General features: G+C 41.6%; 1 protein-coding gene across 1 annotated transcript in view; it reads left to right on the top strand.

Moving 5' to 3' along the window:
• PIGN (phosphatidylinositol glycan anchor biosynthesis class N) overlaps window positions 1–26268 on the top strand; it is a 104126-nt gene that overhangs the window by 19072 nt on the left and 58786 nt on the right. The window contains exons 3-10 of the mRNA XM_086608958.1: window positions 200–321; window positions 1846–1944; window positions 6395–6501; window positions 13037–13161; window positions 14692–14822; window positions 18781–18897; window positions 24138–24178; window positions 26085–26144. Coding sequence (XP_086465084.1) covers window positions 200–321; window positions 1846–1944; window positions 6395–6501; window positions 13037–13161; window positions 14692–14822; window positions 18781–18897; window positions 24138–24178; window positions 26085–26144 — 802 coding nt within the window. The remainder of the gene's footprint in view (window positions 1–199; window positions 322–1845; window positions 1945–6394; window positions 6502–13036; window positions 13162–14691; window positions 14823–18780; window positions 18898–24137; window positions 24179–26084; window positions 26145–26268) is intronic.

Raw genomic sequence — 26268 nt, 5'->3', positions numbered from 1 at the left:
GTGTAGAACTACTTGCAGGTTAATGTTCTGCTTGTTTTGCTGCACGGTAGGTGGTAGCAAAAATCTGGTTTAGTCTGTTTTTGGTTTGTTTTTTTTTTTTACATTTTCTGCCTCACATCTACCTGTCGCTCTTTTTATCTGCAATTTGTTGGACTTCCAAGAAGTCATTAGCATTAACTGCCTTGTCTCCTGATTTCAGGAGTATTCTAGAGAATAATGGCAGCTGGGGAATCTCTCACACCCGGGTCCCAACCGAATCCAGGCCAGGGCACGTGGCACTTATAGCTGGATTTTATGAGGACGTCAGCGCAGTTGCTAAAGGTATGCTGGTCCTAAAGCTTTGAATGCTGTCTTCTGAAATAAGATGTTTCAGTGATGTGCTGGGCTTCTAGGTGATTATTGATAAATACCTGCATAGGGGTTTGTATACCGAGAGTATAAGAAAAATAATCATTTTGGATGGATTTCCCACTCTTAATATTGATAGCTATGGAAAGAGCTTACATAAGTTAATATTTTCTGACATGGTAAAATTTAGCACCCTGAGTCTAAAAGCAGCAGTGTTGTATGGAGTGAACTCTTCATAGAATCACAGAACGGTTTGGGTTGGAAGGGAACTCAAAGATCATCCAGTTCCAACCCCCCTGCCATGGGCAGGGACACCCTCCACTACACCAGGTTGCCCAAAGCCTCATCCAACCTGGCGTTGAACACTTCCAGGGATGGGGCATCCACAGCTTCTCTGGGCAACCTGTGCCAGTGCCTCACCACCCTCAGAGTGAAAAATTTCCTTATAGCCCCTCTAAATCTCCCCTCTTTTGGTTTAAAGCCATTTCCCCTTGTCCTATCACTACATGCCCTTGTAAAAAGCCCCTCTCCAGCTTTCCTGTAGGCCCTTTCGGTACTGGAAGGCTGCAATAAGATCACCCCAGAGCCTTCTCTTCTCCAGGCTGAACAGCCCCAACTCTCTCAGCCTGTCTCCATAGCAGAGGTGCTCCAGCCCTCGGATCATAAATGTCACAGTGTTTTTAATGTTCATTTGGGGTGTAATGAGAGACGACTAAGTAGATGTTGCAAACAAGAAGCGAACTGCAGTGTCTTAGCTGAACCATTGCTGGGTTGAGTTGGAGAATCAGTCGCAAAATAAAGCAAAAACCCCAACTACGTGTTTTGTCCAGAGCTAACTGTTACTGCATGCTTGGTGGTTAATAATGTGAGTCTTTGCGTTACCGACTTGGTTTTCTCTGTGGTCCTCTGCCTTCCCCCAGGCTTTCCAGCCTGAACACTTGGAACGTGTTGGTTTTGGATGGGGGAGGCAAGAGGAATTACTTGGTTTTGTCCATGTTCCTAATCAAAAGGTTCTTCCTTCTGACATCTGCTTCAAATGCAGGATTGGTAGGAATTGCTGTTTAGAGCATCTCTTTATATTTGTCAGCTGCCATCATCTTCTTGAAGGTTTTGTTGTGATAAGGTGGAACGTGAGTGCTGGAAATAGGAATGTGTAATTTATTGCCTAAAATGCCAAAAGCTGAGTTCAGACAACGGGGGATTTAGAATTCAGGAGAATTCTAGCTGTTTAGAAGGTAAACCAGCTGTGTGTTCTGACTGTTTGAATCCTTGCATAATGAGATTGGCTTAGGTTTTCAGCTCACTTCCAAATGAATGGGGGACTAATTGCAAATAGAGGTTGAAATGGAAGTGAACTGGGACTGGCAAAGTGGAGTTCATTGTAAAATAATATAAGGGAAACTTTAAAAGAAAAACGTTTTGCATGGACTATCAGTCTTAGCAGTCAATGAGATCTTCTGGCAACCCTATTTAAATTCAGATATGTTTATTTAACAGGATGGAAGGAGAATCCAGTGGAATTTGACTCTGTTTTCAACGAAAGTAAATATACTTGGAGCTGGGGAAGCCCAGATATTTTGCCAATGTTTGCAAAAGGTAAGGTTTAAACTTTGTGAGTCTTTGACATGTAGTTATCAGGTAGTAAAATAGAAAGACTTCAAATTTTGGTGTTAGAGAAGAAGCTGAATGAAGTATTTCCAGTTTGTACATTTGTGTATACCTCATTTCTAGTTTGTGAATTTAAGGCTGGGTGGAGAAAAAGCAGCAAGCTTTTGAAGAGGACATCCCTGTTTATTACTCATCCTTTTAAATAGGCCTTACCTAATTCTATCAGCATTCTAGAAGAAACACACCCTTAGTTAAAAGCATCTAATATTTTTCCTTCGGTTGATGTTTAAAGCTCTTGTTTGCAAGGCTGTAGCTGGGGTTTTTCTTCCTCTGCATGCAGCTCCTAGTGAGTTGGGTGATAGAACTACAGCCATGGTTTATGAGTGTCTGAGCTGGAGAATTAGCTTATTATGGGTTATTTTACTTCTAGTCCAGAACAGTAATGTATGAAGGGAAGAACTATATGCACGTAGGAACTGCCTGGTACTATTCCTGAAGCCAAGGTCTTTTCCCCATGGTGTGCAGTATCTTAAAGTCTTGTCTGCCCAGTGCAACTGGTCTTTGAGCATGCAGAGATTGCTGAGCAACACTTCAAACATTTAAAGGGTCTCCAAGTTTTTAATTTTGTTTTGTTCTTGGAAGAATGAGGGCATACACACACCCTTTCCCATAATCTCCGAGTAAATCAGACTGAAGGGAAAAGTGGACAAGCTAGGGACAAGCTGCTGTTCTGTTCTAAACATTGGCATTGACAAGTCAGACAAATGTGATAAGCAGGATAGGAGTGGAATCTAATATTGGTTTAGAAAAAGTGTACATTGTATTTCTCGTGATGATTCTTGAACTTTTTCTCAACTCTAGTCCCTTCCCCCTTTCTTCCTGATATTCCTCACACCCCCCCCTGTCTTCTGTGCTTTGCTTGATCCTCGTAAGTTTGTGGTAAACTGTAAAAATATCTCCTGATAATTTCCCATGACCTCAGATTACAGCTTGTATTTGGGAATATTGTGATGGTGGTTGGGGAGGCGGGCAAAGGTAGTACACTGTCCATGCACAGCTTATTTACGTTTTTGGAGATTTGTTCTTGGGAAAATATTTGAGAATTCAAGAATTTCCCAGAGCCCTGTCCTCCTACTAGTTTTGTTTGAGTAAGAAGATAAACAGAGGACTTGGAAGCAGCTTTGATGTTATCTGGAGGGATGTGCAAGGGTGATACCATACTGTTGCTGTGTCTCTCAATATGGCTTGTTCTGAGTGACGTCAACACTGGAGCTTCTTTTGCAGAGGGAGGAAAATCCCCCAAAATTGAGAAAGGTTTAGTGCAGCACTGTATCCAAGAAGTAGATGCTGTATGGGAAAACGATTCATAGTTTCGCATGGTGGAAAGGTAGATTAACTTCTTTTAGTAGAAGCAGATATTTCCCCTTCTTCCAAAGAGTTGTTTTACAATACAGAAAGGGTTTTGTGATACAAAGTTTCTAAAAAGGAGAAGTTTTATAATACAGAAGGGAATGGAAGCAAGTGTTTGTTCTTTAACTTTACTTTTACAAAAAAACCCAAAAAGGAGGTAGGGGAGCATAGCTCCATGTCTCTCCCTCTTTCCATGTTGCAAATCAGTGAGGTCACAAGACTTTTCTTGTGTGTATTTTTATCATGCCAAAATGTTCAGAATTTTATTTACTGTTTCACCACTTGCATTGGATGATGCATAAACACCTGCTGGTTTTAGGAAGGAGAGAAAAATCCTTTTTTTCCTGCCATTGTCTATGTTCTTTAATTTCTTTTCCTGTCATGAAATAAATATTTCCGTGAAATGGTTAAGGATTCTATAGAGAAGGTAAGTAAAATGCTTACAGATCTTTCTCAATATCAAGATATGCATGAAATCTAAATTTGTCAGAGTCTCAATGACTGTCTGATTATAGTCTGAGAAAATGTCTGAAATACCTTTGGAACTGGTGTGCAATTTACTGACATTTTAAGCTGGATTAAAAGATGTTTGTTTCGAATAGTTAAACTCAAGATACACAAATTCAATGTGCTAATTTTAACCTTATTTTCTATGGTATTTTTAGATTGTGACCTTGAAATTGTCTGAAAATAATGTACTTTGAAAATGCCTGAGTTATTTCCAGGATGCTCTTTTAAATTTTGAGGGTTTTTTTCTAGACTTGCCAGAATTTGAGGTTTGACTTGAACGGCCCAGTCCTGTACTGTTTTGTCATGGGTCTAGGTTGGAGTATAATCCAGAGTATTAAATGACATGCTGAGAAAGGAGCTGAGGCTGTTACTTCTGTTAAGGGAGGTGGATATTAGTCCTTTGCACCCAGATGGCCATTTGGGGACAACTGGTACCAACTTTTGTTGGGGTTATTCCAGACAGACAGAGCTCTCAGTCTCTTCTTGGTGCATTGAAAGAAAAAGGAACTAGAAAAATGCAGAATTTGTCATGTTCCTCACCTGACTGTGTTTGACAGCTCTCTGATGCCCACACTGTCAGCTCAGTGTCTGGCTGTCCTTTTCCATTCATTCTTTTTTCACCTCTTTTGTGCCTGCAGACTGTAAGAGGGTGATAACTTGATCCCTCATCCTAATATTTGAGTGTTGATGCTGAGGGCGAGATGACGTGCCAGACAAGTCTGCAATAGGAATAGGTGGCGTCTGGTGTGGGAATTTCTGGTACTCCAGTTATTTCCATTTGTGTAATGGCAACACCAAACCCAATAAGCCTCTGAGCTCACTTCTAAAGGATGTTTTTAGTTCTGACTTCCTTTTACTTCTGTATCCTATCTTGGCTTCCTCATCCCCAGCCTTAAAGAAAGCATTGGGCAAACTGTTGCCTGCCACCTCTCAAACAACAGAAATAAAATAATATTTTGTAACATTCTGTGTAGTAAGTTTTCTTATTTAAACAAAATAATAAATTATTTTATAAGCTATGCAGGCACTCTAAAACCTTCCTAGCATGGCTTCATTTGCCACTGTTACTCTTCATAGCAATGCAGGGTTGAGTGGGTTGTTTTTTTTACTCTGGTAGAAGTTAGAAATGGGTAGGGAGTAGATGTGTTCCTTTGCCAGGTCTGCAGAGTGCGTGCTTTCGTTTGGCTTCTTTGGTGTGGCACCTCTCAAAGGCAGATGTTCTCAGGTTTGCTGTGACACTGCAGGAAAACAGTAAAGCACTCTACTCTCTTAGACCATCAGTCATCCTGACAGTGATGGCTAGGGCTTAGTTCTTCTTTTGAACTCCTTTATCCACCAATTGGAACTCCTTAAATCACTTTTTAATGCCTGCAAGTATTTTCTTCCTTTTCTTTCACACCGTGAAAACTGCAGTGAGTGCTCTGGGTTATAAGTAGTCGTAAGGTCTCCTGGGGGGCAGGGGGATCTGCACCAGAAATTCTGTGCCAGCTTTCATCTTCCTGGCCTGAAATACCTGAATCCCTTGTGTGGGTTTGGACATAATCTTCATTAAACAGCTCCCTCGTACAGGGATGTTAGTTCTTTCACAAGCCTGGAAGCTTACAAAACTGTGTTATATAATTGTGATATCCAGCAAATCAGTTATATTCTCTCTGGCCATCAAGTGATAGAAGAATATTTTTTTCCTCTGGTAATTTATGTAGTCACGGTAGAAACAGCATCCCAGAGCTGTAACAGCTCAGCCATTGGCTGAATTATTTCATTAAACCTCACCAAACTGCAGATCTTTCCAGGACTTGAGAAGTTTACTTTTTTTCTAGGTCTTCATCTTTCTCTTCTTTGCTCTCTTGCAGTGAATGCAGAATGAAATTGCCTCGTCCAGATGCTGTGTGTTCGCATCAGTGGCCCTCATGTTGTACTTGATGCCTGAACATAGTCCAGTAGTTCTCCCTTTTATGTTTTAAATCCATGTTTTAAAGATATTTGAATATTGTCTTTCTGAAATTTTCCATTTGGCTTTCAATACTGCCTCCTAGAATTGATGTACAGTAGCTAAGTTGCACCTCTCCTGTTGCCTTGCTTATGAGATTTATGGTGTTTCCCCAATTGATAGGGCGTTGCCTTGTATGATTCAGTTCCACAACCAAAAGCTAAGTACATTTCTTTAAACAAAACCCTACCAAAACAAGGCTCTTAATGTGTAGCTTCCTCTGTTAGAAGTTTCTCCGTGAAATTCCTTGTTTCAAAACTAAATTCAGTTTAATTTGCTTTAACTGGGATTTTCTCTACTCCTATCTGTTCTTGCATACTTTTATTTCCTCACCTGAGCATTCTGGATAACATTGCTCCTCATTCCTCTTAAGTGCTGATAAGCTAATGAGTTAAAATGGTATCCAGGCTTAAAAAAAGCGTAAAGGATGGGAAAGTTTAAAATAAAGAGAACTTTTCATGTGTTTTTGACTATGAGAAAAGAAAGAAAATGTTTCTGTCTCCGATTCCATCTATATGGTTTTTGCAGGTGCTACTGGAGATCACGTTTATACATTTTGTTACACGGCAGAAAGTGAAGACTTTGGAGCACAAGATGCAGCCAAGCTTGACACATGGGTTTTTGATCATGTTAAGGTGAGCAGAGAATTTTTTTTTATGCTATCTGTAAGAAGCACAGCTGGATGTTAACTTTATCATAGAACATGCTAACTTTATCACAGAAGTAGACATCAAAAAATTGTTGAAAGACCTAGCACTTGAGGCCATAAGTAAAAATTGCTCAAATCAATTATCATGACTAGTGTAATGGAAGCTTAGAGGAAGTATTTGTTACGCAATGCTAATCAAAAATCCTAACACCAATAAAAGTGCCCTTTAAAAACATTCTTGGCTTTTCTTTGTCTTACATTTGCATATAATCTGAACCCATCTTGGAGTGCTACAGACCCCTTAAAATCTTGAGTGTGATTAGTTAAGGATTTTGTAAAAAGTATTACAGCATACCAGAAATGGTAAGTCTTTACTATGAGAAAGAAATGGACAATATTATTGACTTAATTTTCGTTGGGCTTGCACCCACTGTATTTACACAGCGTGGCTTGTGTAGCTGCCTCCTGAGGATCTGCTGCGGTTCATGCTGTGCTGTGGCTGCCAGGGAAGTCATGGTTGGTTTGGAGTGGGGAGGGGAGGGAGGGCAGAGGCATCTCAGGCTCTGGAGCAGTGTAACTTGTTCATACACCTTGGGTCAGTGCTGGTTCATGACTGTTTTCTGTGATGCTGTTACTGTAAGTATTGATAGTCCAAGGCACGTAGTTTCTGATTATTCATTAATTCCTATATTCATGTTATTCCATGCTAACTTACTTGTCCTGCATTAAGAAATACTGGTAGTGGGTCTCGGTGTGTTAATGTCTGTATCAGTGGAGCAGTTGGGTGAGTGACTTTCTGGATCCCAAAACAACGTGGAGTGGAGAGTTTCTGCAAGATCTCTGTGCTGTGTGCATTAACATTAGCTAACCAGCGTAAATCAAATCAAACCAAAAATAAACCCAAATAAATCAATAAACCGAATCAGCATCTGTTTTAGGAAGCCAAGGGTGAGCCTGCTTTAAACAGTGACGTAGGGTGGATAAGTTCATTGTAGTTTGCTGATTTTTTCAAAGGAAGTGACTTTCTGAGTTGGCAGGTGAAAAGATGTTTTTTCTAACTGCTGTCCTCTCCCTGAATGGGCACTTGTGCCAGGTTGTGTGTTGTAGTGTGTATGAATAATAAAATCCAATTAGGCTGTCGGTTACACTGGAGTAGCTGTTGCCTTCCAGTTGCACCCTGCTGTTTGGAGCAGCACAGGTATGCGAGGGTGGTACTACCTTTCTTTTCCTTCCAAACACCTAATGGCAGTTCTTTTTTCAGACTATAATGATGTGTTTAATATATATGTCACTGCTGATGACTTTTTTCCTTGGAACCAGCACCGTTATTCTAAAGAAATATTTTTGCCCATGTGTAAGTTTCATACTGTGAATGGGTAGGACTTGATTGGCTGTTGTAAAATTCCATTAATCATCTCTTCAATTACACATCATCGATTGCTTCAGAAGCGTGAAACTTGAGGCTGGCTGAAACTGAGGTCACTCTGCTGTTGTGAATCAAACAACTCAGCTGAGCTGGTGAGATTATATATAAGTAATAATGATAATTTGCTGAAATCTAAATTCTGCTTTGCCTACTTTTTTTTTTCTCCTTTGAGTTTTATCTCAAATATTTAACCACATACCGTTTAACTCTGTTGGACAAGTTGATCCATGGATTTCTGCCTCTTTAGGAAGTAAAAGACACTAACGTGTACTCCCTCTTTGCTGTGTAGTCAGTAGGTCCCAAGCATCACAAGGGCCACTTGCGGCTTCCTCTGCCCCAAAAAAGATGGGATTAAAATGGAGAATGGCTAGCTAATGTTTGGGCTACTAGTCCTGGCCCCCAGAAATTGCTTGTTCTCTTAAAATGCGCTAACTAGCAATAACTCAGTTGTTTAGATATGAAACTCTGACTAGTTTTTATTTGTATGGGTCAGAAGCGGATTGCTTAAATCATGAGCGGAGGAAAAAAACGTGTGATACTTGGTAGTTCCTGTCATGTCTGCTCCTAGTAGAAGGTGAGGCCAACCCGTTCTTGGGACAGGGACAATTGAGTATAGACTAGTCTGGGTGGGGTTTTCATCTGCAGCTGGGTTAAAACTTGGTAATTTTTATGTGTGGTAATAGCTTGGGAGTGGCTTGGAGATCCAGATAGGTATGGAGTTGATTCACTGTGGGGATTTTTTCTGATTTTTGGGGTTTTTTTTAGAAGCCTTCAAAATAATTAAGAGACTGAGTGTATTTTAGTGTGATGTGGCCCAACGATTCTCAGTTATTTAGCCTTTACCTAGATGATAGTTTGAATCTGTGCTAAAGAGAAATTAGAGAGCGAAATACTGGGAGTCTAGGTTAACTACTAGGAGAAAAAAATGGTCTTTTTAATGCATTTCTGATTTTTTAAGAATATTTTGGAAAAGCAGTTTTGTAAGACTGAACTTTTTTTTTTATTAGAGTAAAATGATTAAAATTCCAGGAACACAAACTGTCCTGGAGTTGAGTTCCAGTAACGGTCTAACGCAATTTCTTACGACCACAGGGTAGGATGTGCTCAAGTTATTCACTTGATGTCTTCTGACTTGAATGAACATGTAGATGCAGATGGCAAACATTTGGTTTTGGTTTGTTGGTGGTTTTTTTTTTCTTTTCTCATTTTGAACACAGTATTTTGTTCTTCCTTTGGCCCCTTTCTGCTGGAAGAAGGCCCAACCAAGCCTTCAGACTATCGCTTCTGTGCAGGGTGGGAGCAGAGAACTGAATGGTGTTAAACTTTGAAGCTCTGCAGACAGTGCCATGACCTGATGTTGATTTCTACCAGCGGATTTCTATACAGATAGCTCTGCTCTGACTAGCAGTGCAATGATTGAATGATTTCCTTTAAATATGCAGGAGTCTTGTCCATGAGTGTGCTCAACTGATACAAAGCTGGCAGATATGTTTATTCTGTCTTTGTGCATTTATTTTACATCTGAAAACTGGCATAACTGTTTAAACTCTTGCATGAGCACAAATGGGCATGCACAGCTTTAATCAACCAATTTAATTAAGTTGTCCTGGATTTACACATGAAGGAACTTTGTGAAAGGAGAAAGTTTGTTTGGTCTCTTTCTTCCTGTACATCCATGCAGTCAGCAACAGTTTATCAGCTCTATTAAAGGATCGTGCTTCCCTGGAGGGCTCTGTATGGGGAACAAACGATCCCCAACAACTCATGTTAATCATCTGTGGAGTCCATACATTGTTCTGACAACAGTAAATCATGTATTTGCTGGACCTTCTAGGTAGTCTTCTTTCTTTTTTGCTTTCTCCCATCCAAGGAGGGAGATGATAATAAAAGATTTCATAGTTGTGACCAAAAGTCTCTTGTAATATTTTAGTTAGAATTCCATTATAATTAACTTTACTGTGAGTATTTTAATGGAAAACTTATCACTGATCTTACTAAATTGTAATTGTATTTATTATTTACTAAACTGTAAATACTAATTGTATCAGTTGTAGCCAGGGCGTTATTTGTTGTTAGTTGCCAGAAAATGATAGAAGAGTTGCCAGAATCATAGAAAAGGAAAGTTGGAAGAAAGCTGTAGTGGTTGTTGAGTCCAACTCCCTGCATGAAGGAGGTCCAGTTAGAGCAGGCTACTCAGTCAAGTTTTAGTATCTTCAAGGGCAGAAATTCAACAACTTCTTGAGCACCTGTTCCAATATCTGGCTACAGTTATGGTTTAAAAAATAATTTTAAAATGTCTCTTTATCTTACTAAAATTTCCCAGGTTTCAGACTGTGAGTTGCCCCTTGTCCCATCACCGAAGCCCCCTGAGCGCTCTGGCTCAATCTTCTCTTCACTGTCCCAGTAGACGCTTGTAGACAGCAATGAGATGTCTCCCTAGCTGCCTTTTCTTGATACTGGACGTCCTGGTTTTGTCTGGGATAGAGTTAATTTTCTTTCTAGTAGCTGGTATGGGGCTGTGTTTCGGGTTTAGGATGAGAATAACGTTGATAACACACTGGTGTTTTAGTTGTTGCTGAGCAGCGCTTACGCTAAGTCAAGGACTTCTCGGCTTCTCCTGCTGCCCTGCCAGTGAGGAGGCTGGGGGTGCACAAGGAGCTGGGAGGGGACACGGGCAGCACAGCTGGCCCCAACGGGCCAAAGGGATATTCCATACTGCGTGACATCATGCTGAACAGCAACGCTGGGGGCCAGTGGCCACCGCTCAGAAACTGAATGGGCATTGCTCAGCGGGTGGTGAGCAGCTGCATTGTGCATCACTTCTTTTGTATAGTCTATTATTATTGTTCTATTATTATTTTTATTTCTTTTACCCCCCCCCCCCTTCCTTTTCTGGCCTATTAAACTTTATCTCAACCTTTTGTTTTCTCGTTGTTAGTTAGCCAGAGGTTGGGCAAGCTGTTGGAGCTGGTGCCGCTCTGGGTTCCGAGGTGGCTGGAGCTGAGGGAGTGGGGGGATTTTGGTACGTTGGGAGCGGTGGGAGAGGAGAAGCTCAGGCCCTGCCTTGCTCACAACAGTTTCTTTCCCTTTATCAGTCTGCGACAGAAAAATACCTGTCTTCTAATATTGATCTACGTTTGAGGGTTTAATTTTGGGAGTTTTCTGGTTTGTCTGGTTTGCTATTTCCTTTTATTTAATTAAAACCAAGAAAACAGAATTATACTGTATCCTGTAGATCACTGGGATGCTCTGGAAGGCTTCTTCAGTCTGCAGTCAAATATGTGCAGGTGGATGGACCCCTGTGGGGAAACAGAAACCTCCATGAAAAATAATTGTGTTGCTATTGAATGTGATCGGATTTTGTTCTTGTGTCTTTATGTGCTGGTTTTGGCTGGGATAGAGTTCATTTTCTTCACAGTAGCTATATTTTGGATTTGTGCTGGAAACAGTGCTGATAGCACAGGGATGTTCTCGTTATGGCTGAGCTGTGCTCACACAGCATCAAGGCTTTTTATGCTTCTCACCCCACCCCACCACCAGTAGGCTGGGGGGCACAAGAAGCTGGGAGGGGTCACAGCTGGGACAGCTGACCCCAGCTGAGCAAGGGGATATTCCACACCGTATGACGTCATGCTCAGCATGTAAAGCTGGGGAAAGAAGAGGGAAGGGGGGGACATTCAGAGTGGTGGCATTTGTCTTCCCAAGTCACCGTTACGTGTGATGGAGCCCTGCTTTCCTGGAGATGGCTGAACACCTGCCTGCCCATGGGAAGTGGTGAAGGAATTCCTTGTTCTGCTTTGCTTGCCCACATGGCTTTTGCTTTCCCTATTAAACTGTCTTTATCTCAACCCGTGAGTTTTCTCACTTTTACCGTTCCCATTCTCTCCCCCATCCCAGCAGGGGCAAGTGAGTGAGCGGCTGTGTGGGACTGATCTGCTGGCTGGGGTTTAACCACAACACTTTATTTAAAATGTCTTTGGGCTTTAATCATTATTTTGTTTGGACAAAAGCTGAAGCTGAGAGCGTGCAAATATTAGTCCATGCAGCTTGAGTATATTCAGAGTGGGGAAAAAAGGTGGAATTGCATGCTGCTGTGGTTTCCCGAGAGGCGTACTGTGGTACTGTTGCTGCCAGCTGGACTTTCCTCTTGGTACAGTGGCTTTCATTTGCACAAGGTGTGAACTTTTAATTTTTAGGAGCTCCACCACTATCACAAGCGTGTGGTGGACTGCTCTGTGGTTCACTGTCTCTACCAGCATTTTCCCTGGACTTTTGTGTGAAATTTGAAAACACCTTGCTTTATGTTAGTGTGCTGGAACGTTCTCTGGATGCTCTTGGAAATAAAACTTTGTTTCCTTGGGCAGTGCTGTTACTAAGGAGATCATGTTGGAATAGCTGTCTGCCTGCATTTTGCATTGCTGCACTATGACTGGTCTAACACAGAATAGCCATGTCAAGACTCATTCAATCTGAGGGGAAAATCCCCCCTGGCATCTGCCTCAGGGATGCTTAAGTAGGACATGTGCAAGGCAGATGTATATTCTGTAGTTCATGTATTTGCAAAGTGTGGCTTGCTTTGTTCTGTTTTCATTTGGTTTCTGCACACAAATTGTAGCTTGGCATCTCAGTCCTGCAGAACTTGCTTCTAAAACAAAGGTATTTGAGACCTTTGCTTCCAGCTTGAAAGTGATAAACCAATGGGAATGTAAAGCCATAACTGGCTCTCAGGAATGGTTCATCATTGTCATTACGCAGGACGCGAAGAAGCGATGATGTGCAGTTATTTGGTATTTCTACCTAAAGAAACTCAAACAAACAAAAAAAGAAACAAACAAACAAACAAAAAAAAAACAAAAAAAAAAAACCCTCAACTTGATGAGTGTTGCCTGTCTTAGTTAAGCTGAAACTTTGGACTGACTATATTGATGCTAGTTGTCCTCCTCTAAGTAAATTGGAAAGTAATTACTTTTTCTCATTCATAACTCTAACTCTTAGTATTTTGACATGAAAGCAGCTGTGGTTTAGTTTTATTAGGTTGCCTGTCATGTTTTTCCATTGCACTCAGGTTAATATCTTAATGGTTTATTCCATACAGAGCTTCTTTAATTCTTCCAGAAGTAATCACACGTTGTTCTCTGCACTGAACGACGACAAAGTGGTTTTGTTCCTGCATTTGCTAGGCATAGACACTAATGGACATGCTCATCGGCCAAACTCAAGGTAATTGAGATGTTAAGCTGATCTTTCATATTGGTTTTAAATGCATGAAGTAACTTTTTAACAGTGCTATTTATCAAGCCTGAAACAGTGCTTGCAGTCTTGAGGGTTTCTACAACAGGTCATGTATGTCACTATGATTACTTATGTTCTGAATTTTCTGGTGGTTTTTTTTTGTTGTTAAGGTCTTCTCTGTAGAAGTGACAGGTTTTTGCTATATCACAGAATCACAGAATGTCAGGGATTGGAAGGGACCTCAAAGGATCATCTAGTCCAATCCCCTTGCCAGAGCAGGACCACCTAGATCAGATCACACAAGAACGCATCCAGGCAGGTTTTGAACATCTCCAGGGAAGGAGACTCCACAACCTCTCTGGGCAGCCTGTTCCAGTGTTCTGTTACCCTTACTGGGAAGAAGTTCTTCCTCATGTTGAAGCGGAGCCTCCTATGTTCCAGCTTATATCCATTTCCCCTTGTCCTATCATTGGATGCCAATGTCCCTGATTATACTTCTCTACTCAAGTCTGATTTTTAGCAGGTCGCCTTAGTTATAGTCAACGTATGATCTAGAGGATATGTAGGAAATTGCAGTTTTAAATATAAAATGGAAACGGTTCTCGGGTTCCCCATGGCTGGAATGGTATAGTTGAATTTATAGACAACCATAAGCTCAGGAGTAATGCCTGCAAATTCCAGCATTATGTTTTAGCTCTCCTTAGGACACCTGAATGAAGAGAGAGGTTAAATTAATGGTACTCATCACTAATTCATCTTGAAGTGTGCTAGTTGAGAACATTCTTTCCATTTCCTCACATACTTTGAATGTAGAGGATTATATCTTTCTCTAGATCTTTGCATACTTTCAAAATCCTTGCTCTGATTTCCTACATCATTCTAAAGGTTGTACTTCCTGGAGGTCTCATTCTCTTTTTGTTATGATTTTTTGAAGATAGAGTTTTAAAACCGACTTTAGCAAAACCAACAAGTAGAAAATTAGTTGGCTGAAAGCTAATTGTGGTCAGTTTTTCCAAAAATACCCAAATTTTTGGTTTAGCCTCTACTCCACAAAACTCTGGGATCTGTACTGATCTGATTTCAATCATCTCAAAACAGTCCTTGCATGGTGAGATCTTTCTTTGCTATTTAGTTACTGGCTTAAAGTAATTTTTGAAACTTACAATTTAAGTATTAGAGTTTTCCAGAATTCCTTAGTTTTGGCGTTCTCCTTAACTTGCCTGATAGCTGTGAAGTGATTAAATTATAGTCTTTAATCAAGGACAGGTCAGATTTGAAATAGAAATAAACATCCATTTGAGACTGTAGCTTCAGGAACATTTGAACCATGCTGTGACAATTTAGTATGTCACGTAAGACTTGGAGGAGAAGAGATTTTACATCTAGGATGCCTTTTGTTAGCTAGAGGGTAAAGCTGTCTATAATCAAAGGACTGGGTATTATGACCATGGATAACTTGCTTTGTACCAAATGTGAAAGCCACCTTAAATCTAATAACGTTTTTTCTTATTTTTCTAGGGAATACAAGGAGAACATTAAAATAGTCGATGAGGGTGTAAAAGAAATTGCTTTGATGATTGAAAATTTCTACGGAAATGATGGAAAAACTGCTTTTATTTTAACTTCTGACCACGGAATGACAGATTGGGGTGAGTCTTCTTAAATGTTGAGTCAGCTGAGTTTAAGGGTGAGTATCTGGATTGCTATTAGAGCTTTGTCCTACTAGAAGCTTTAGAGCCCCTGCTTTTATCTGATATTAAGTGTTGTGTGTGCATGAAACCCTTGCAAATTAGGAAATGGTTAATTGGCTCAGCCCTTTGACAGCTGAGTTGTGTATATGGACAGCAAAAATAATAAAAAAAAAAATTAATAGGATAAAGCTTAACTCCCTTAGTGGCTGCTAGTGGGGAGAAAAAGACCTCAATACCACCTCTGTCAGAGCCTCCTGGCAGAAAACTAGCCCAAGCAAGTGGAGGTTGTGGTGTTTGGTTGCCAGCTACAAAGCTGGTCTTGTTGTAGCCCATGTGGGACAGAAATAGTTATCTCATTGCTCTGAAGCACCTGGGAAAGGTGACAAACCTGTCTGAGAGCTGGTAAAAAAACTTTGGGAGGACAATTGTTTTACTTATTTTGGCTTTTTGGGCACACCAGAAAGGATGGGACTGCTGTGTGATCTTTCTAGAGGAGGCTGGCACTGAAGCGTTGGTGGAGCAGCTGAGAGTACGAAAAAGAGTGAGGCAGGTGGCCAGCCAGGCTGGTACCCACAGAGGGCACTGTGAAGGGCATGCTCATAGTGGCCAAATGACTTGAGACAGTTTTGGCATAACTAGATTTAACTGTGATACTGTTGAACAAAGGATACTTCAAGCATGATCTTGGCAAAATCAAGGTGTGTAGTGATAGGACAAGGGTCGATGGATTTAAACTGAAAGAGGGCAGATTTAGGTTAGATATAAGAAAGAAATTTTTTACATTGAGGGTGGTGAGGTACTGGCACAGGTTGCCCAGAGAAGTTGTAGATGCCCCATCCCTGGAAGTGTTCAAGGCCAGGTTGGATGAGGCTTTGGGCAACCTGGTGTAGTGGAGGGTGTCCCTGCCCATGGCAGGGGAGTTGGAACTAGATGATCTTTGAGGTCCCTTCCAACCCTAACCATTCTATGATTCTAAAATTCAGCATCTTATTTTATGTGTGAAAGCCTAAACTTTTCGAATGGAAAGGATGCAGACTTCTTCTGTCGTCAGAAATTACAAAAGTATTCATACATTTATTCAAAATCAGCCTAATTATCACCTGCTCATTTGCAAAATAGTCTGGCTTTAATGTTATTTACTGTTGAGCTGAATGCCTCTTGCAGTAAAATTTTAATTTTAGCATATTTTTTTTGTCTGTTTCAAGTAATCGTCTCATAATTTTTTATAAGGGGGGTGTGCATATATATAGATTTTATATAAATGATATATGATCATAGGGACCTCAGGAAGTCCAGCCACCTACTCAAAGCAGGATCAGCTTTGGGATCAGACACAGTTGCTTGGGTTTTATTCAGCAAGGCGTTTAAAACCTCAAAGGATGGAGCCTGTGCAACCCCCCTGGGCAGCCTGCTCCGCTACTTGCATACCCTCGTGGAGGGGAAAATGTTTCCTTTATCTGCAATCTGAACCTGCTTTGTTTCAACTTAAGGCTGTTCTCTCATCTTCCCACCGGGCACTGTAGTGAGACTCTGGCTCAATCCTCTCAAACGCTCTCACAGTGGGGTGCAGGTGGGATGCTCCGTTACATCCTCTGCAAAGCCATTTCTTCACCAAGCTGAACAAGTCCCAGTCCTTCAGCCTCTCCTCACAGGACAAGTGCTCCTCCAGCCGATTTGGGGGCCCCTCACTGAGCTTATTCCGGATGGTTGATGTCTTTGCTCTACTGGAGGAGCCCAAAACTGGATCCAATGTCTAGAGGTTGTCTCTCGGCTACTGAGTAGAGAAGAATAATCCCTTCCCTGCACCGTGCTCTTGTTATCACAGCCAGGAGTGCTGTTGGCATTCCTTGCTGCCAGAGTGTGCTACTGGGGCATTTTTGTTACATACTGGATCCTCTGAAGGGGAATAAAAGGTGGTAGGAGTAACTCTCCGGCTTTGAGAACCACCAGTCTGTCATCTTTCTGTCTTGAAGAAAAAGCTTGGTCTTCTGCCAGAGGTGCTAATAACTTTGAAGTCGAGCAAACCCAGAGATGATGCTCAGCCCCATAGCCAGCAGTCTGGAAGCTGGTTCAGTAGCTTTTTATTCGAGCTTGTAGTATCAGCAACTGCTGCAGTCGTTCAGAGGTTATTTGCAGAATGGGATGTGCACCAGTTTTAAAACAAATAAATAAAAAATTAAAAGGGCAGGGGGAACCTATTAGGGAAGAGAACATGTTTTGAACTTGAGATGATCAAAGAAACTGTGGTTGTTGGCAAATACCAGTAAAATCACTTGCATCCTCAGTCTGATTCCATGATTTTTGCTTTAAGCTGATCTCAAATGGAACTGCTGACCAACAACATAGGTGGTCCCACACCCGCCCTCACCTTGGCTGCTTGGTCCTGCTACCATCCTGGCATAAGTACCTCTGTGTGGTACACTGGACCAGAGAACAGAAAACTAAACAATAGCACCTTTTCCCTCCCTTTCCCCTGAAAAGGTTTGTTTGGAGGGTGCTAAGAGGTGGAGCACGGAACTGACCCAGCTGAAAATTAGATTTGTTTTTATCTTTTTCCCTGCTTATAATCCAGATTGGGCCAAAACATGGATCTTGTAACAAGAGGAGGGTGGCTACAGCTGTCTCTCTCAGCTGTCTCTGCCTTAGACTATTAATGAAGGTAGAGCCTCAGTAAAAGGCTGGTGGAGCTGGTGGCTCAGCTAAAATGAAAGCTCCAAAAAAATTGCACTTTCCTCCTGCAATAGAAAAAAATAACTGATGCCTGGAGGATGGAGGAAGAGTGCTCTCTCCATCTACTCCTTTCCCAAGCTCTGCAAAGAGGAGCAATTGTTGCTGCTTTTCAGCCCAGAGTGTGCCTTCCGAGGGATTTCTGAACATTGGAAATCTTATTCCCAGACCTGTGTGTTCTTAAGCTTAGGGCCATTTAAAGAAAGCAAAGCTGGCTCTTCAGCTCTGCCATAGTGGTTGTTGTACAACCTCAGTGCTATTCCCAATTTCATACCCAATTCTGGTTTGGTTTTTGGAGGGGGAAAAAAAAAGCTATCCTTAAAACAATGTGTTATTCTCTGTTATATATATAAAGATAGACACACACATAGAGGGAAGAGTGTGTGTCTACACAAATACCAGGAAAATGTATAATCTTGTAGACCAGGCAGTGACCAGCACAGAGTTTGCACAACGTCATTCCCTTTGAGACTGGGTTATCCCACGCTGTGGTACTCAGTGCAGCTGCTGTTGAGACATCACAGTTTTAAAGCTTCCTCCTTTTGGCAGCTGATATGTTAATCTGGAGGGGATTCATTTCCCTGGGAAAGGAAATCATCTTTTGTCAGTTTTTAAGGAGTGTGCTACCAGACTTTAAAACCTTAAAAACAGACTGGTATCACTGGGGAAAGGATGACAGTTGCAGTGCATATTGGCTCCTGGTTTTGAAATGGAAGTCTAATCATTATTTTGGGACCAGAGATCAGTTGTATATGATTTTTTTGCTCACATGTCTAATTTTACTCTGATCAACCGTCCCTGGTTTCCATGGGATTCTCAGGATAGGCACATGCATGTGTTTTGAATAGGTAACTCCTCTGCTCCTTGAAGCTTTGAAATACTTTGACTGCAGTTTCTGTATGTTGACAGCTTGGATTTTTTTAATATGTTAAGTTATATCTTTCTAAGCTTGACTTAAGTGATACCGATTTCCCAACTTTCAACTTGAATTTAGCCTTATTGTTAGTGGCATAAAAATAAGTTACAAAGCTGGAATAGGTTGTCTATAACAGGATTTTAGTACGTATGCTGTAACAAGAACTTAGTATATACATGCGTGTGTGTGTGTGTGTATATATATATATATAAAAGCTTTAGTTTTACACTATATGTCTTGAAGTTTACACTTTTTTTGTTTGATGTGTCTTAGGATCACATGGAGCTGGTCATCCCTCAGAAACTTTAACACCACTGATTGTTTGGGGTGCTGGGGTGAATTATCCACAGAAAGTTCCATCCCAGTTCTTTGAAGACAATTTTTTGAAAGGTAGGTGAAATCTAAAACTTAAATGCAAGATTTTGGTGGCAGGGGAGGTGTTTAACTGTTATACCTGTAGATCTTTACTGACTTTGGTTCCATTACGGTCAATATGACTTGCTTTGTGTGGTGCAGAAAGAAAAGCTGCTAGGGCATGCCTGGGGAGGATATTGCAAAATTGGGGAGATAATATCAGAGGCAGTTTTCTTTTCTAATCCTGGAATTGAAGACTTTCTCTCTTTGGGTACAAGAGGCTATTCACACTCCTAAAACTTAATTCTTAGGAAGACTCCCAGAGGTTAAAAGCTATTTGTACAGAAACATGATAAATTGACATGTCCTAAGATTCTTTTCTAGCTTCACAGTACAACCCTGGGGACTTTCCAGGGGCTGTCTTGTCTCCCTTCCATCCCTATGACTGTTGAGAAAATGTAAACAGTCCTTCTCAATGCAAAACTGTGACTCTTTACTGTTTTTTTTCCCCCCCTTGTAATTTATTTAAGAGTAAACTTTTTACAAAATAATTAGTTTTTAATATTTCAAATAGTTAATGTAATAAATACTGGCTTACTGAAATATAAGTGGATTTCTGGAAACGTGTGTGATTAAACGGTGCAAGCTCTTCCTCTTTCATGTGCCCCGTTCTTACAGCCTGCTCTCTTTCTTAAGATGCCTTGAATGTCTTAGGTTTTTACGTGTGGTCAATGAAGTAATGACTTTCTCTTTTATTGGATTGTTTGTCAAGCTACATCAGAGAAGAGAAAACGGGCAAAAATGACTTTGGCCCTGAGCTTTTAACCCCACCCTGCTCCTGACAAGGTGTAAAACTGAGACATCTCTGATAAAATTGAAAATGAGTTGTAGAATAAAAATAGAAAACAGAGAAAAACCAACTGATTTTGATGTCTGTGATGGCTGATCTGCTATACTTCCCAGGACATTTGGTGTCTCTAAAGGTTGATCAGTAATAGTTGATTTTTAAAGCTGTCGGTTTCTTTGATTCTCAGTACAAACCTTAACGTTTGACTTTAAGTAATGATGAAAATGGTGTGAGAGCATTTCAGAAAAGATGAGTATTGAGCTGAATTCCGGATATACAATAGGAAAAGGTTTTTGGCTGTCATCTATTAGGAAGTACGTATTTTCTTAAAGGAGGGAATGTGTCTGCACCCTGCTGTGCCTGCTTCATGTTTTCCTTCTGATAGTTTGAAAAAGAAAAAAAAAAACAACAAACAAACCCAAAACCAAACCAACAACCAGACAAATGACTAAACATCCCAAAGCCAACAGCAAACATCAGAAACTCCTCCTGTAGTTCTGGACTTGCTCTGCAGCTTTCCAGCTGTTGAGCGTGTTGTTGGTCTGTTTAGACACTATCTTTACGGGTTCTTAATTGCCAGGGATAATATCTGTTGGAGATTTGAGTCTCTCTGAGTATCTTGGGAGTTTGAGTCTTTATTTGAGTAGTAAGTGTCGTCTTAAAAAGTGGCTATTCTCTCTATGGTAGTACTCTATAGCTTCCAGTAGGCTATGTAGCTTAAAAGTAAAGAAAAAAATTGTTGTCAAAATGGAACTTGGCACTTTCGCAGGTCACTACAGTTCAGCTACTCCATGAAGTTACGATTGCGGGTGTTTTCACAAAGCTTACACATGAAAGAGAAGACACATAGAAGAGGTCTCTTGAAAAGTTCTTCGAATTGGCCTTTCCTGCTCCATACAAATGCAGCTGAGACTGTGTGCAGGAGAAGAGCATTTTCAAGACTGCTGTGTCACTGGTGTGTGTGGGTCTCTCACTTACATGTCTCATTGCATGCTCCAGTGTTCAAGTTCTTGCATCTGTTGACAATCTTTCCTTATTTCTCTGAGCTAAGAGTTGATGGAAACAGCAGAATATTTCTAATGGTGACAACCTTCTCATGCTCTCCTCAGTGCAAGCAGGCTGTAGGCAGCTCAGTGAATTGTCTCTCTTCTCATCGTTGCCATTGAGGATCGATACCCCCGAAGGCGGTGCCAACAGGCAGGACTTTGTCCAATTTGCCACGGAAAGATTAGCGCGCTCCTCGAATGGCCGGAAGGGTACAGTGTCAGCTCTGGGATGACAGCCTTCTCCTCATCAGTCCCTTCACCTCTGCTCTGCCTTCCCTCAGGCCTGGCCATGTAATCATCTTGGAACGATTTGTGATGGCAGCCCTGCATCCCATGGGCGATACGTAGTATTACCCGTTTGGCCGTTGACTTGACCTTTCTTCAAAAAGAAAGAGAACACAGAGCTGCTCTCCAGCTCCTCAGCCCCGCAGGGTGTTCTTGGGGCACACGTCCAGAGAAGCTTCTAAGTGAAGGCACAGCCTTCTGCAGCAGAAGGACACGGGATGGTTTTTTTCATCTGTACACCTCCCTGTTTCGGAAGGGGCTCAGCCTGCTTTAGAATCCTAGAATGGTTTGGGTTGGAAGGGACCTCAAAGATCATCGAATTCCAACCCCCCTGCCATGGGCAGGGACACCTTCCACTACACCAGGTTGCCCAAAGCCTCATCCAACCTGGCCTTGAACACTTCCAGGGATGGGGCGGGCAGCCACAACTTCTCTGGGCAACCTGTGCCAGTGCCTCACCACCCTCTGAGTGAAAAATTTCTTCCTTATATTTAATCAAAATCTCCCTTCTTTCAGTTTAAAGCCATTGCCCCGTGTGCTATCACTACAGGCCCTTGTAAAAAGCCCCTCTCCAGCTTTCCTGTAGGCCACCTTTAGGTACTGGAAAGCTGCAATAAGATCACCCCGGAGCCTTCTCTTCTCCAGGCTGAACAGCCCCAACTCTCTCAGCCTGTCTCCATAGCAGAGGTGCTCCAGCCCTGGGATCATCTTTGTGGCCTCCTCTGGACCCGCTCCAGCAGCTCCATGTCCTTCTTGTGTTGGGGACCCCAGAGCTGAACGAAGTATTCCAGGTGGGCTCTCAGGAGAGCAGAGTAGAGGGGCAGCTGTGGCTGTACCCCTTCACTGCTTTTGCCTCTGTGAGGTTTTACATGAGACTTTCTTTGGTTCATGTAGCCTCATCCTCAGCCTTTTCTTGAACCAGCACTTCCCTGCTCTTTCCCCTGGACTATTGCATCCGACTGCCCAACGGCCTGCAGGAAAAGCAGGGCAGGATAAAGAAAAAAAAAAACATCCCTGTCAAGTAAGTGTAAAACTGTGCTGAGCACTCTACAGGAAACCCAGGCAGTGAGCTGGAATTGTAAACCAGCATGGGCAGCACATACACCAGTGCCCCTCACTGCCAGGGGTACAGCCCGGGATGGCCGGTCTGCAGGTGTGTCCTGGTCCTCAGGAGCTCCTGGCTCAGTGTCTCACGGCTCCTGGTCCAAGGCAGATGTCTTCAACTCTGTGCCTGTTGGGAATATCTGAGTAGGGGAAGTGGAGAGGTAAAAGCTTCTGAAAAAGCCAAGTGTTTCTCTAGCAGAGCTACAGTTTCTTCATACCTTAAGCACATCGTGTACATGTAGACAATTTTCCAATGTTTTTCATTGGAAAATGTTATTTAAAGGAAAACAAAGAATGCATTTATGTAATAGAACTGTGGGTGAGAGTCTATATCTCTAGGAATACAAACCCATTTCCTTTTCTGGGAAGTAAAAGGAAGCAAACTTGTTTATTTTGCTGTGAGTTTAATACAATTCGTGATTAATGGCGGTAACGCTTCCCCTGTGTTGCCATGGGAACTCGCTGCAACTGTCTGTCTCACTGCTGTAAAGGTACATGGCCGCTCTTCAGGGTGTTCTTGGGACCAAATGGCACTGGACCAGTACTCAGACCCCCAAAGCTGGCAGTGGTGTGAATTAATTGCTGAAAATGAGTTTGGTACATCCAGTACTGCAGATATGGATGTTTCCTTTATCGGGCTGTTTTCAGCAGAGGCAGCTTTGGGTCTGGTGTAGACAGGGTGTATCGAAAGGTGGAGAAGGGGTGGTATGGTTTAGGATTTGAATGCCTATTTGGAGAAAATAAATAAGGTCGAGCCAGACTTTTGAGTGATGGTTTACCACCATTTTTCACGAAACCTGTTTCTGGTGCGTTTCCACTTTTACGTGACATAAACCCAAAGGATGATTTTGGGCAACACATGATTTTTGGCTGCACCGTCAGTAGCCTGAGGTGCCAGGTGGACTGCTGCTTTTGTCTGTGTCATTTCTGGGGTGTCATTTCAGCAAGTGGCATGAGCGGAATGGTGACTGGCCCGCTTTCTGTGTGTGCTGAGGAAGGTGACTGTGCCCCCGTTGCCAACATTAAGCTTGGTTCCCAAGTTGAGGGTAGGTGCCCCCAGTGTCTTTGCTGCATACTTGAGATGTGCTCTAGGTAGGTCATTGACAGTATTTTGAGTAGTGTATCAGCAAATCTGTTTCAGCCCCTGTTGAGTTTTCCTGTGTATCTGTTTGGGGGTGGTGGAGGTGGTGGTGTCTTTTTCCTGCTCATATCATTGCTGTGGATAGTGGGGCAGCAAATTTAAATTTAAGCATTAGGAAAAGAAGATATGGCGGGGGAGGGGGGGGGGAACAAACCAAACCTTGCTAAACTCTGTTTTTAAATAACTCTTCACTCTCCAAGAAAACAGACAATTTCCTCTTTATTTCCTTAGAGGTTAATGGAGAGCGGGAAAATACGGTTTTGAACCATGTTTTTGTATGATGCACCACAGCTTTAGGGGCTTGTATGTTTGGCTTTGTGTCTGCCTTCAATGTGGTTGTTCTGATTGCTAAATCGTTGAACTTTTCCCTTGAGCTTGCTCTTGGCCTGTATTGCTTCTGGCAAACATGAAGTATGTTTGTGCTGCTCTATACCAGTATACTGGGGACCTTAGGTTAACCTTTTTAAAAAACTATTGAAGAGATTTAAACAGCCCTTCTCCTAAAGCTGAGTTTGAATCTTTTAGTTGGCACAGGAGGTAATACATCACTTTCTATACTGTACTGAGAAAAATAAAAACCTTGGACTTTCTTCAACTGATCTGGGTCACAATTGCAGGCAGTGATTTATCCTGATGGATAAAAGAAAACGTGAAGTGGAATGGATGCATTTTATTGTTTCTGCCGGTTGAGTTCCATCTATAACCCATCTTGAGCTAGCATCCTACAGCCAAATTATAATTTTCTTTAGTAATAACACTTTGCAGAAAACAGCAACAAGACAGTAAATGTCAACTGAATTATCTCTGTCGAGTCCGTGTGGATTAGCTGTTCATGTGCTCTCTTTTCTTGCAGAATGGAAACTGGAGAACTTGAAGAGGCTGGATGTCAATCAGGTATCAAACATGCCTAATTCAATAGCTTATAAATTTTCACCTTAAATCACACAAAACTCGTAATTTAAACTGATGGAATTTGAATGAGTGCTCACACTAACGTAGCATTTCCCTGGAACGTGTTACTTCAGTGTTGGAGTTGCAAGAACCGCACCCGTGCTGAAGATAATACGAAAAAGTTTCAATTGCTTGTTAACACACGTGGCAGCTACGTACAACTTCTCTTCCTGAAGATGCATTGTCACACCATTTTTGGTTATGTGATCATATGCTTCTGCAGAAAGAGTGCAGTATAACATGCCAGGAACTCCTTGAAAACTTGGTCCATTATCTGCAAGTGACTTAAATAGCATCTAACGTGTTTTCAGTGTAGGATTTGCTTTTGCAAACCTTGCGAAGTCATTTGTGATACTTTCCCTCTCCTCTCTACTTCGAAACCGTTCTGGAGCTGAGCTTACATTTCCTCAGTATCTCCTGTGAAGGTGCCCACCTAAACACAAAGAAAGCATGGACTGATGACCATGTTTCCTGAGTTAGTGAGCATCTGCCCTATGCTTTTCGCTACACTTGAGTTACATGTGCATACGTTTAGTGTAGTTTTTTCAGAGCTATCTGTTTCAATGTCTATTTGTCACTTTTTCCAGGAGTTGCTGTAATTATTGAATCCAAACCAATTCTCACTATACTGTTAAACTGTGGCTTTTTTCAACAGGGTCTGTGATTATTGCCCAGCCACTTAGCAATTTTGAAAATTTATACTGTAAAAGGAAAAAAAAAAAAAGGTGAACAGCTTAACCCTTGTTACTAAATCAGCTGAGCTTTTTTAAATTATTGTGATAACACCCATACATGTGTGCACTTGAACCTTGTTTCCTCTTAGTTCCTATCATCCTGTGAATCCCAATATATGAATAACAAACTCCAAACCCTCTCAAACAAGGGAAATAAATTCATGTTAGAAAGTTGAAGTGGGGAATGTTCTGGACCAGCTGCTTTCAGCAAAGCCCTGGTACAAAATTAGAGATGAATTTTCCCCTCGACATTGGCAGGAGTTATGGGGATGTTATTTTGAGACTGTATAGAAGAGTCTCAAGTGTCACTTTGTTCTGGGTAACAAGAGTCCCCAAGGACAGAGCTTTTGTTCTGTAGTACGTGTGGGACTGTGAGTAAAAGCAACAAGCTAGACTGCTGCTTACTCTTACGCTACGTGTGTTGTCCTCTACAAATAATGGTTTGGAGTCTCCTTTTGCACAGTAGATCTGAGGCTGGAGCAGTGTCTGTGATTTCAGTATAGTTTCTTCAGATTTATGTTTTAAAACCAAAGAATTTTGGTGCATGGTTTTATATTAAAGACAAATATAAACCTGGTGAGAGCCAGCGTTTATCATCACAAGTAGAAGGTAGTGGTGACACTTCAGGAGAAGCCTTGGTGTAGATTGAAGGACCTTCTTGCAGACTTGAGTAAAAGTGCAGAATCCCCCTCTGACACAGAAACATGGGATGAGGAGTGCTGTGAAAAGCAGAATGTTCAGGGTGCTGCTTAAAATCGTAAATAAGAAATGAGTTCTTTTTGTGGTATAAATAGTCATAAAAAGTGGCGTACCTCTGAGTGCAGTGAAAGAGCTACTGAATTCCTGTGAATAAATACTATGGAATTTTATATTTGCTTTTTAAACTAAACGCGTTTTTGAAGCTTTATCAGTACTGGAGCTTCACATTTTGAATCTGATCATGCCATGATGACTACTGGAAACTAAAAAAATTATTATTAAGGAGTTTTGTGTGTTGTAACTTCACAGTATTATACCATTTACTTTTGCAAATGCAGATACATTAAAATGAAACTGGATTTATTTACTCTGGAAGCTGGAACTATCTTAAAATGGGGATGCTTCTGTTTGCACAGGCTGATATTGCACCGCTGATGGCTTCCCTCATCGGTGTGCCTTTCCCCCTGAATTCTGTGGTAAGAAGCCCAAATGTTTTTCCATACTATAGAAGTCTGCTTGCAAAGAGGTGTTGAGGACAAGACTTGAGGTGTGTGAGGAGAAGGGTTATAAATTTGGGAAACTGCTAAAGGTTATGGAAGC

Source organism: Tauraco erythrolophus, chromosome 3 (assembly GCF_009769465.1).
Source record: "Tauraco erythrolophus isolate bTauEry1 chromosome 3, bTauEry1.pri, whole genome shotgun sequence".
Classification (NCBI taxonomy): domain Eukaryota; kingdom Metazoa; phylum Chordata; class Aves; order Musophagiformes; family Musophagidae; genus Tauraco; species Tauraco erythrolophus.
This window is presented reverse-complemented; position numbering and strand designations above follow the sequence as displayed.